The 12,056-nt window shown below is 36.1% G+C and overlaps 1 protein-coding gene across 1 annotated transcript in view; it reads left to right on the plus strand.

Moving 5' to 3' along the window:
- LOC103272377 (metabotropic glutamate receptor 3) overlaps positions 1–12,056 on the plus strand; it is a 76,876-nt gene that overhangs the window by 40,863 nt on the left and 23,957 nt on the right. Inside the window, exon 2 of the mRNA XM_008069889.2 lies at positions 10,614–11,680. Coding sequence (XP_008068080.1) covers positions 10,614–11,680 — 1,067 coding nt within the window. The remainder of the gene's footprint in view (positions 1–10,613; positions 11,681–12,056) is intronic.

Raw genomic sequence — 12,056 nt, forward strand, 5'->3', positions numbered from 1 at the left:
AAATACACACACACACACACACACACACACACACACACACACACACACACACACACTTTACACATACACAAGCATATCTGTGATATATTGTGGATTCGGTTCCAGACCACTGAAATAAAGTGATTATCACAATAAAGCAAGTCACATAATTTTCTTGGTTTCTCAGTGCACATGAGTCATGCACTTTTCCATAGTATATTGTTTGTAAATAATTATGTCTAAAAAAAACCAATGCACATATCTTTATTTAAAAATGCTTGACTGCTAAAAAAAATAATGCTAACAATCATATGAGCCTTCCACATGTTATAATCTTTTTGCTGATAGAAGGTCCTGCCTCAATAGTGATGGTAGTTGACTAATCAGGGTGGTGGTTACTGAAGACTGAGGTGACTGGAGCAATTTCCTACAATATGATGACAATGTACTTGCCACATCAATTGAATCTTCTTTTCATGAAAGTTTTTCTCTAGTATGCAACACTGTTTGATAGCATTTTACCCACAGCAGAATTTCTTTCAAAATAGGAGCCAATCCTCTCAAACCCTGCTGCTACTTTATCAACTAAGTTCATGTGATAGGCTAAATATTTTTTTGTAATTTAAACAATTTCACAGCATCCCCACAGGGCTGGGTTACATTTCAATATTCACCACTTTTTTCCTCATCCAGAAGAAGCAACTCCTCATCTGTTCAAGTTTGATCATGAGAATGCTCCACTTCTAGTTCTAGTTCTTATGCTATTTCTACCACATCTCCAGTGACTTCCTCCACTGAAGGCTTGAATCCCCACAAGTCATACATGAGGATTGAATTCAACTTCTAAATTCTTGTGAATGTTGATATTTTGACTTTCTCTCATGAATCACAAATGTCCTTAACATGTAGAATGGCAAATCCTTTCCAAAAGGTTTTCTACTTACTTTGCTTGGATCCATCAGAGGAATCACTATCTGTGGCAGCTAGCCTTACAAAATGTGGTTCCTAAATAATAAGACTTGAAAGTCAAAATTACTACTTAAACCATAGGCTTCAGAATGAATGGTGTGTTAGCAGGAATGAAAACAACACTAATTTGGTACATCTCATCAGAGTTCTTGGGTGACTAGGTACACTGTGAATGAATAGAAATCTTTTGAAAGGAGTCTTATTTTCTGAGCAGTAGATCTCAACAGTAGGCTTAAAATATTCAGTAAACCATGCTATAAATTGATGCTGTGTCATCCAGGCTTTGTTGTTTCATTTACAGAGCGCAAGCAGGGTAGATTTAGCATCATACTTAAGATTTAGCCCTAGGGTTTTGGGAATGGTAAATGAGCATTGACTTCAACATAAAGTCACAGGCTGCATTATCCCCTAACAAGAAAATCAGCCTGCTATTTGAAGCTTTGAAACCAGGCCTTGGCTTCTCTCTAGCTATGAAGTCCTAGAGGTCATCTTCCAATAGAAAGCTGCTTTGTCTACAATAAAAATCTGTTGTTTAGTATAGCCGTTTTCATCAAGGTACCATAGCTACATCTCTCAGTAACTTTGTTGCAGCTTTCACATCACCACTTGCTTCACCTTGCACTTTGATGTTATGACTTTTTTTCTTAAATCTTATTAAGCAACCTCTGTAAGCTTCAATTCTATTTTCTGCACTTCCTCACCTCTCTCAGCCTTCACAGAACTGAAGAAATTTAGGGCCTCACTCTAGATTAGGCTTTGACTTAGGGGAATGTTGAGGCTTCTTTGAACTTCTATCCAGACCACTAAAGCTTTCTCCATATCAGTAATAAGGCTGTGGCACTTGCTTATCATTTGTGTGTTCACTGGAGTGGCATTTCTAATTTCCTTCAAGAACTTTTCATCTGTGTTCACAACATGGTTAACAGTTTGGGTCAAGGGATAAGCTTTCATCCTCTCTCAGCTTTTGACATTCCTTCCTCATTAAGCTTAATCATTTCTACCTTTTGACTTAAAGTGAGTGGTGTGACTCTTTTACTTGAACACTTAGGGACTACTGTAGGGTTATTAACTGCCCTAAAACAAGACTTGTCCCATTCAAGCTGATAAGATGAGGTTTTATGCCCCAATTCCCATTCTTCACTGGCTCCCACAGGGCCCTGGTAAGGCTAAGACTTACTTTCCCTTAGCAGTAACTGACTCATTAACACATTCTGTATTGGATTCTGTCCTGTTTATCTTATTTCTCCACTGTCCCATAACCTCCCAAATCAACACTTGAACTCAAATTTTGTCTTGGGATTTGCTTCTAGGATAATCCAGCTAAAGATAAAACATTACTTATATCCTAAATACTGAGAGAAAGTTCTCTTAAATATCCATCAACATAATAACTGATAAATAAATTGTGGCATATAATATGATAAAATACTATGCGTCAATAAAAATGAACCAACTATAGCCTCTTATCACTACATGAATGAATAAATCTTCAAAACCTAACTTTGAGCAAAAGATGGTAGGTACAGAATAATACATGCTTTATGCTTACATTAATACAAAGTTTAATATCAGGCAAAATAGTCTATGGTTATTATAAGTTGTATTGTGTCTCCCTGAAACAGACATGTTAAAGTCATAGCTCTAGTGCTCCAGAATGTAACCTTATTTGAAAATAGTGTGTATTTATACACATAACCAAGTTAAAATAAGGTCATTAGGGTGGACCCTAATACAATATGACTGGTGTTCTTATGAAAAGGGAAAACTTGGACAGAGACGAGGAGAACACCATGTGAACTGGAAAGAGTAGAGTAATGCAATTACAAACAAAAGATAGTTGGCAAACCACCAGAAGTTAAGAGAGAGGTTTGGGAGAGATTCTTCCTCACAGCCCTCAGGATCCTGCTAGTACCTTGATCCCAGACAGATAGACTGCGAGGCAATAAATCTGTCATTTCAAGCCACTTGGTTGGTGGTACTTTATTACAGCACCCCTGGCAAACTAATATGATGGTAGTAGAAGGCAAGATGGTGAGAACCTTTGGGGAGAAGAAAGAGTAGAGTGATAAGGAAAGGAACAAGGGAACTGATAATGTTCTGTTTCTTAGCCACAATGTTATATCTATGTTCACTTTGTGATGATTCACTTATTTTTACCCTTTTCCTGTATACATTATATTTTAATGAAAAGATTTTAGAAATCTAAACGCTTATTAGAGCAAATGAGAGAGGAGCAGTATAATCATAACGAAGAGGGCAAATAAGGTAGAAAGAAATATGATAGTATCATTAGCTCATATTAAGAAGATTCCTACACAAAAATTCATTGACCACTGTAAGACTTCCAGCTAAGATAAACCAGGCAAGCCCTGACCCCTGAATTGGGGGAATTGAAAGCTTACTCATTTCCACTCATGGCTATTTTCTCTGTGCCCTGTCTCTCCATTCTTTACTCTTACTCTAAGAGTAGGTTGTTCTTTCCTGAGTTGCTTTGAAGGTTGAAAATTTCAGCAATAATATGTAGAATCTAGATAGGGAACCCAACAAAATCTGTAATGCTAACATTTCAGGGAAACTGAAGAGAATCCTTTTCAAAAGCCATAGCATCCTAGAAAACTATTGATTTTTCAATATATTTTCTCAGACACTCACTTTCAATGTGTACAGTAGGTACTTACTGAGCGTTTTCCACATGTGAGACTGAGCATATTTAAGTGGCGTTTTGTTACACCTGTTACAATCAGTTGTTAACTGTGAGAAATGCTGCCACAATTTTGTTCCTAATCAGGAAGTAAATTAATTACTGACAGCCAGGGATTCATTCTTATTTTTTTCCTAGCTTCTCACTGGATGATGTTTGTAAAAGATTTTGTTTGCTCTAGCCAAAGGAGTTTGATTTCTTTACCTCTTGACCCCTACCTAGTATGATCTTTCCAGGGAGATGCCATTTTCTGTCTTCTCACCTATAACTTTATTCCAATTCATAAGATTAGTTCACAGAAACTTCAGTGAGGTCCCAGTTGTAAAATTGGAGCTATGTTGCTGCTAATAGCTTTTGTTATATTCATTAAGTGTTTATGAATGTGAAACTAGGCAGAGGAGGTAATGGTCCCTTCCCGGAGGCCTGTTAAGAGCCACATTATTGTCTTACCTTAATTGGGTTTCTCTCTGAGAGGAAAAAAACTGAAGAACCAATTTAATTTTCTCCCGCCACTGACCTATGATATTTTTAAGGCATAAGCTACCCTCATCTCTACCAAGTGGTTCCTAGGAGGGCTGGTCACCTTGGTATTAAACCTTTCAAATAAATCTATTTGAAACTGGGGTCAGAACTAATTGGATAATGAGCTAACATGAGAAACCATTCCTCTAATACAAGGCCAGATCAGGTTCCTTCTGAAAATTAGGGCCTGATTTTGAGGCACTGGAGTGATGAGGGGCTTGAAATTAGATTTTGGAGAAGGTTGTATAAGTCAAGAAACTCTGCTGTCTTTCTGGTTGTTCTTCCCTTCCCCTCCCCTTTTAGTCTGGGTTCTTTTATGCTGTTGCAACACTAATGAAAGCTGAAGTGATTTATTTTTCCATTTCCAATAATGCTTACTCCCTTAGTGAGACTCAACTTGAGGAAGAGCAAACTCCCCAGAGTTTCTTCCCTCTAAAGAACTATATGGCCCGTTGCTGGAGAATCATGGTTCTGGTTCATCGGGTTCTATTTCCCCAGTGACTCATTTGACTTACAGGCAACACTAATGCATCAGGAAGACAACAGGATCAATACCCTAGGACTTCAAGCTTTCTGCCACTTGAAGCCATTCCAGCAGCACCTAAGAGTTTGTTTTTCTTACTTGCCTCCTCACTGGTCAGGTCAGCATTGTGTTTTGAACAACTGTTCAAGAATAGGATCATGTTCACAAGTGGAATATTTGACAGACATGGTTCACTTTTGTGTTCTAGGTTCTTCTTTCATTCTTTCTCATTCTAGTGTAGACATGGCCACCTTGTATTACAAACTAAAGACCTTCTGACAATAGTTTTTTTTGTTTGGAATTTGTGATGTATTAACTTGCAGTAGATTAATGTGTGTTATGTATTTAAAGGATTTAGAAACTAGAACTCATTTTGTTATACATTTTATACATTTGACAAAACAAATTTTGTTAAAAGGTAAACAATCAAAAACAAAATTCCACCAAAAGTACTATTTGTTTATTCACCATTCACTTTTATTCAAGTACTTGTTATAATATTTACACCAATATTATTTTCATAATTTACTTTAAAGTTCATAGTTACTTTAAAGTTATTCTGCCTGTCCTTATTCAATTATTCTATATATTTTAACTTTATAATTTCTTTATTTTTGTCAAAATAACACAAATACATAGATTATACATGAATACAACACACTTACAAGAAAGAATAAGTTTCTTGCCTCACGCTTTCCCAAGCCAAGTCCGCTCCCCACCCGTGTTCACTTGGCTCTTTTTATAATACCCTTTCTATTTTCTCTTTCTGGACCACCTGTTGGTTGCATATTGAAATTCCACAGAGCAGTCCTTTTCCTGTTGTATTTTCTACTTTCCCATCCCAACATTTTGGTCAAACTCTGAGATTTCTCTCAAATTTATCTTTCAATCTTTATATTGAATTTCTATTTCTGCTATTTCATTTCCAAGTGTTCATTCTTGTTCTCTGAATATTCCTTTGTAAGAATATCCTGTGCCTATTTTCTCCAATTTTTTTTTTCTGGTTGTTTCTATCTCTCTCTTTCAAGTTAGACATTTATTTAAATGTCTGGTGATACTTGATTGTCAGTTCGTGTATTCCTTTTTTATTATTTAACTTTTGAATTGGTAATATATTCATATGCTCCAAAAATTTGTTTTAAAAATTTAGGAACTCCTTTCAAATGTTACAAATAAATGTTGATTATTTTAACACATTTTACAAGTGTAAAAACCTCAGATGTGCAATTCATTTTGTTATTCACAAGTAGGTAACTGGTCTCCATCAATATTTAGTTGATGCTATTAGATGATCTCCAAAAAAATATTTATAAACGAAGATACTTTCCATTTTTATATTAATATATTACTAGCTTACATGTCAACAATGTTATCAATAACACTCACAAGCTCAGGACATACAAAATAATGTTGTATCACCTGTATTATATTAAATTTAAGAAAGTTTATATTCAAGAATTGACATGAAAATTATGAAATGTTTAAAGATATGAAAGACATGCCTTTAGAACTGTTTTCCAGAAATCATCTAATAGCATCAAAGGAACATCAGTGGAGGTTAGGTCCTACTTGAGAATAACACAATTCATAGCATGTCTCAGATTCTTACATACGATGTGTTAAAATGGTCAATATTTTTCTTATTTGTAACATATGAAAGGAGCCCTAACATTTTCCATAATTTTTTTCTGAGCATAGAATAAGCACATGTAGTTTTATATGACATAAGAATTCTGATATTGATTCCTATACCTAAAACATAAAGTAATAATGTTGTAACACCTATATTCACTTGTCCCAACCAATACTAAAGCTTAGCAGATAGCTATAATAGTTGCTAAAAGATCATACCACTGTGGAAAGAGACCAAGAGAAACAACAAATAGCATAAAATTTTGACTTTCAAGGGATTTAATATATAAGTATTATAAATCAGTGAAAAATGATTTATTTACTACTGAATAATTTTCATTTCTATTATAAATTATTGTATAATAATATACATTTTAAATTTGTACTATATTTAGATTTTATGATATTTAGTATTTAATTTGATTTAAATTTAAATTATCAGCCATAATTTAAAATACTTTAACTGTATTTTAAAGTCAATTTGTAATGTGACAGAAAGGCAGTAAAATAGTTTCAGTAGTGGTGTGATATATAATACTGGGATAGTTTAGTTCTATGCAAACATGAATCAAGAACTCTGTATCCTGTCACGGCAACAAAGAACCCAACCTTACTGAGAGAGCAATATGAATTCCACATGATGTACTTTTTTGTTCAGACTACAAACACCCAGAAGACACCAAACAATACACTTCTTAAAGGAAAAAACCTAAGGTTAAAAAATGGCACCAAACATTTTGAAAAGAAGGGAAGTACCATCCTATTCCAAGTAGTTGTGGAGAAACAGTTATATTTCAGTGTAGCTCTGCAGATTATGCTCTTCATATGCTATTTAATACAAATGGTTTATTTGTTAAAATGTCTAGAAGAAATTTTGAATAAAAAGAAAGTACTCATTATTTTACAAGCCTTGTTTTTTTTAAATATAATAAAAATTAAAACTGTGAAAATCAGTATTTTAACTCACAGAGATAAATAAATAACCATTTGAGAAAAAAATGTGAATTGGAATCCTAACTCACACTTTATGTTAGGTACATAAGTAGTCAACGTATAGGCGAAGTCTAGGCCTCCCGCTGGTCCTCGTGTTGCCTGGTTTAACCTGATCTTAAACCAGGCAATGTGAAGTCTAATGGGAACCCCAAACTTCACCTGTACATTGACCATTTATGTACCTAATCCTGAATTGTACCTCACATCTTTAAAATGAAATAATAATAATAAAAAGTAACTTTGAAGTGTACTATATTTTTTAATTTAAAAGAGAAAACCATAAAATAGAAAAAAATGTTAAATATATAAATAATCTTGGAGTAGGGAAAAATTTTCTGGACTGATATGTAAACTAGAAATTACAATGAAGAGGTCTATAGAATAATTTACCTAAGGTTTTAAAAATCTGTTTGGGAAAAAACTAACATAAAGTTCAAAGAGAAGACGGGAACGGTGGCTCAAGCCTGTGACCCCAGCATTTTGGGAGGCCAAGGCAAGAGGATTGCCTGAGCTCAGGGATTTGAGACCAGCCTGGGCAACTTGGCTAGACCTTATCTCTACAATAAACCACAAAATAAGCCAGGTGTGGTGGCGCACACCTGTGGGTCCAGCTACTTGGAAGGCTGAGGCGGAAGGATCGCCTGAGCCCAGCAGGTCGAGGCTGTGGTGGCTGTGAGCGTGCCACTGCACTCCAGGCTGAGAACATAGTGAGACCCCAACTCAAAAAAAAAAAAAAAAAAGTTCAAAGAGAAGAATATTTCCAACACATATGACAAGGGGTTAATATGTTCAATCCATATATGGCTCTTGTTAATTAAAAAATTAAATAAACACTCCCAAAGCAAACAAGTGCAAAGTACATGAATCAGCAATTTACAAAATAAATATTTAAAAAATATAATCAGCTTTCCTAAAAGTCAAAGAACTACAAATTAAAATGAGATCATATATTTGCCTATCAGTTTATCAACAATTAAAAACATCAAAATGCTGGAGGTTTGTAAGATTGTGGTGAATGGATATTCCTGTACAATATTTAGGGGAGGGTTGAATTAGTAAAAACAAACAAACAAAGAAACAAACACAAAAACCTTTCTGGATGGTAAACTTGTACTTTGCAGCTAGATTTTTAAAGAAAATAATCTAGCAATTTTACTTCAATAAATTTTCTCTAAGGAAATAAATAATGACGACTATAAAGGTAAAACCTGCGCAATCACCTAACTGCTAAAACTTTAAGAATGCTTAAGTAGTTTGGGATTTATGTATAATAGTCTGCAGCCAATGAAAAAAGATCTGCATTAATTTTAAAAGAAAAATACCCTTGACACCTCATTAACTAAAAATGTACATTACAAAGCAATAGGTATGAATAATCATGCTTACCAATGAAAGTGTGGGAAAGGGAATGGAGAACCTGGGTCCTGACTGGGTCAGAAATGAGGCTTGACTAAAACATAAACACTAAACAAGTAGGTAGAACTGAAAAACATCTCCCTCCTTCCATCTTCACCCTCCTGTCACTCAGTATGTCTCACTTTTATGAGCAACTCTCCTTTTCCAAGATGACGTTGTTTTGTCTTATTATTTGTATTATGTGTATTATCATTATTATTACCATTATTATTATTAGGGACTTAATTTTACGTTAAGTGCTTACTGTGTGCCAGTCACTATGATTAACATGTTACATGGCTTACCACATCAAATCTTCAAAACAACTCTTATTCCCCATTTGCAAATTTGGGAACAGAGTCAGAAAAGTTAACTTGCTCAAAGACATAGAACTTTAAAAAGACAGAGATGAGAATCATGCACAGTGTATCTCACTCCAAAACCATGCACTCATCTACTACATCCTCCTGCCGTACAGCGAACTGAAACCAATCCATAACACAAGTACAAGCACACCAAATATATGTGGTGGGTTTGCAGAATGTAGCAGAAATGAGGGAGAGTTTAGTAAAGTCAAATGGCAAGGTGAGACAAGGAAAACAAACCACAATAAATGAGGAAGAATTTGGCATATTAGGTTACATTTGCTAACAGGTCTTATATGTGGTAGGAGGCTTTTTTATAAACTGCCCAGCCCAACCTTCTAGGGGAGCTTATAGCATTAGGCAGCAGAGGGCTATTTTGAAACATGTGAAGTCTTCTTCTATCAAGGACCCACGTAACATATTGAGGGACCCTTTTCCTCCATAAAGTAATTGTACTCAAGAAGAATACAGTACTCAAGTAATTGTACTCAAGAAGAATACAGTACTCAAGTAATTGTACTCAAGAAGAATACAGAGCTCATCTATGCATTACATAGATATCAGCAACAGTCTTCTGGGTTCTAAAGAAAGACTGTTCTAAAGTAAAGACTGGCAGTATGAAATGGAAGTACACAGTAGGTGACCTAGAAATGGGTAGTCAGAGTGGTGGCAGACACTGGCAAGAGAGACATGCTTAGAAGCAACTGGAAGAGAAGAAACATAGATATTCAGAGAGCTGCTGCTCTTAGGGACTTAAAGAGAGCTGTAAGAAAGGGACAGGATCAAGGGAAACCCATCTGGCTGAGTGCTACTGACACTGAAACAAACTTTAAAGCATACTTACCTAGATTCTACATACTGCCACGTGGATAGGAGGATGATATGTATAGATACATGTATATATAGGGTCAGAATGAATATACTCCAAAACATTAAACTGTTAGGTTGAAAGATTTTGTGTGGGCTTTACTATTTTTTTCTTTCTGAATCATCTGAACTGTTTTAAAAAAGCATATCATATATCTATGAGATATGTTTTGAAGGAGAAAAATTATTCCTAGTTATTTTACATTATCACAAAAATATTTAAGATGGGAAAATTTTGGTGGCTGTATGTAAATAGATATGTAATAAGAATTAAGCACAATGTTTTGCCCAATTCTCATTATGAACTCTTTCAAGGGAAGCATACTTACATACCACAAAGACTATGACTATGTGTTTGCAAGCCCCTCCGTTAATAATTTCCTTTGAAGTCAGGACTGTATTGTACCCACGATTATTATTGAGACTTGACACCCTTTAGACACTCAGTAAGACTAAGTGAATGAGTTTATGAAAGCATAAGCACTCTGATAGCTTTTGATGTGCAACTGTCAATGGTAACTGATAATTAATTTCAGCCTTGGAATCTCCATGTCCTGTTATTTTGATTTTGCTAAGTCTATGACATAAGGTAATTGACTGATCACATTAAGACACCTAAACAAGTGTTTTTTTGTTTTTTTTTTCTCTTTCACTTTACATATCACAGCGCCATTCAACCCAAATAAAGGTGCAGATAGCATCGTCAAGTTTGACACTTTTGGAGATGGAATGGGGCGATACAACGTGTTCAATTTCCAGTATGTGGGTGGAAAGTATTCCTACTTGAAGGTTGGTCACTGGGCAGAAATCTTATCACTAGATGTCGACTCTATCCACTGGTCCCGAAACTCAGTCCCCACTTCCCAGTGCAGCGACCCCTGTGCCCCCAACGAAATGAAGAACATGCAACCGGGGGATGTCTGCTGCTGGATTTGCATCCCCTGCGAGCCCTACGAATACCTGGTTGATGAGTTTACCTGTATGGACTGTGGGCCTGGGCAGTGGCCCACTGCAGACCTAACTGGATGCTATGATCTTCCTGAGGACTACATCAGATGGGAAGATGCCTGGGCCATTGGCCCTGTCACTATTGCCTGTCTGGGTTTTATGTGTACATGCGTGGTTGTAACTGTTTTTATCAAGCACAACAACACACCCCTGGTCAAAGCATCGGGCCGGGAACTCTGCTACATCTTGTTGTTTGGGGTTGGAATGTCATATTGCATGACGTTCTTCTTCATTGCCAAGCCGTCACCAGTCATCTGTGCACTGCGCCGACTCGGGCTGGGGACCTCCTTTGCTATCTGTTACTCAGCCCTGCTGACCAAGACCAACTGCATCGCCCGCATCTTCAATGGAGTCAAGAATGGCGCCCAGAGGCCAAAATTCATCAGCCCCAGTTCTCAGGTTTTCATCTGCCTGGGTCTGATACTGGTGCAAATTGTGGTGGTGTCTGTGTGGCTCATCCTGGAGACTCCAGGCACCAGGAGGCATACACTTGCAGAAAAGCGGGAAACAGTCATCTTAAAATGCAATGTCAGAGATTCCAGCATGTTGATCTCTCTTACCTATGATGTGATCCTGGTTATCTTATGCACTGTGTATGCCTTCAAAACGCGGAAGTGCCCAGAAAATTTCAACGAAGCCAAGTTCATAGGCTTTACCATGTACACCACGTGCATCATCTGGTTAGCCTTTCTCCCTATATTCTATGTAACATCGAGTGACTACAGAGTAAGTCTTTGATTGTTTCTTCTTTTTCTTGTTCTTTTTGCTTGCCAATGTTTTCTTGGGTAGAATTTAAGTTAGACCCATTTTATTTCTTCTCAGCAATGTGTTGGGCAATTACAAATGCCATGATATGAGCTTCCATATCATATGTGGAGATTAATTCAATAGGTTTTAAAAGCATTTAGTTTTATCTACCACATGTAGAGAACCATAAATGTAAATGACATGGTTATTCAAGCAATTTATAATCGAGTGGGAGATAAAGAGCAATACATCACAGAAACAAAAATCTGAGTATCACATGTTCTCACTAATAAGTGGACCTTGAACATCTATCATAATACTATAAGAAAAGGATTGACCCTGACGGGAAACTATG

This window comes from Carlito syrichta, unplaced genomic scaffold (assembly GCF_000164805.1).
Source record: "Carlito syrichta isolate Samal-C Ts95f unplaced genomic scaffold, Tarsius_syrichta-2.0.1 Scaffold312385, whole genome shotgun sequence".
In the NCBI taxonomy this organism is placed as follows: Eukaryota; Metazoa; Chordata; class Mammalia; order Primates; family Tarsiidae; genus Carlito; species Carlito syrichta.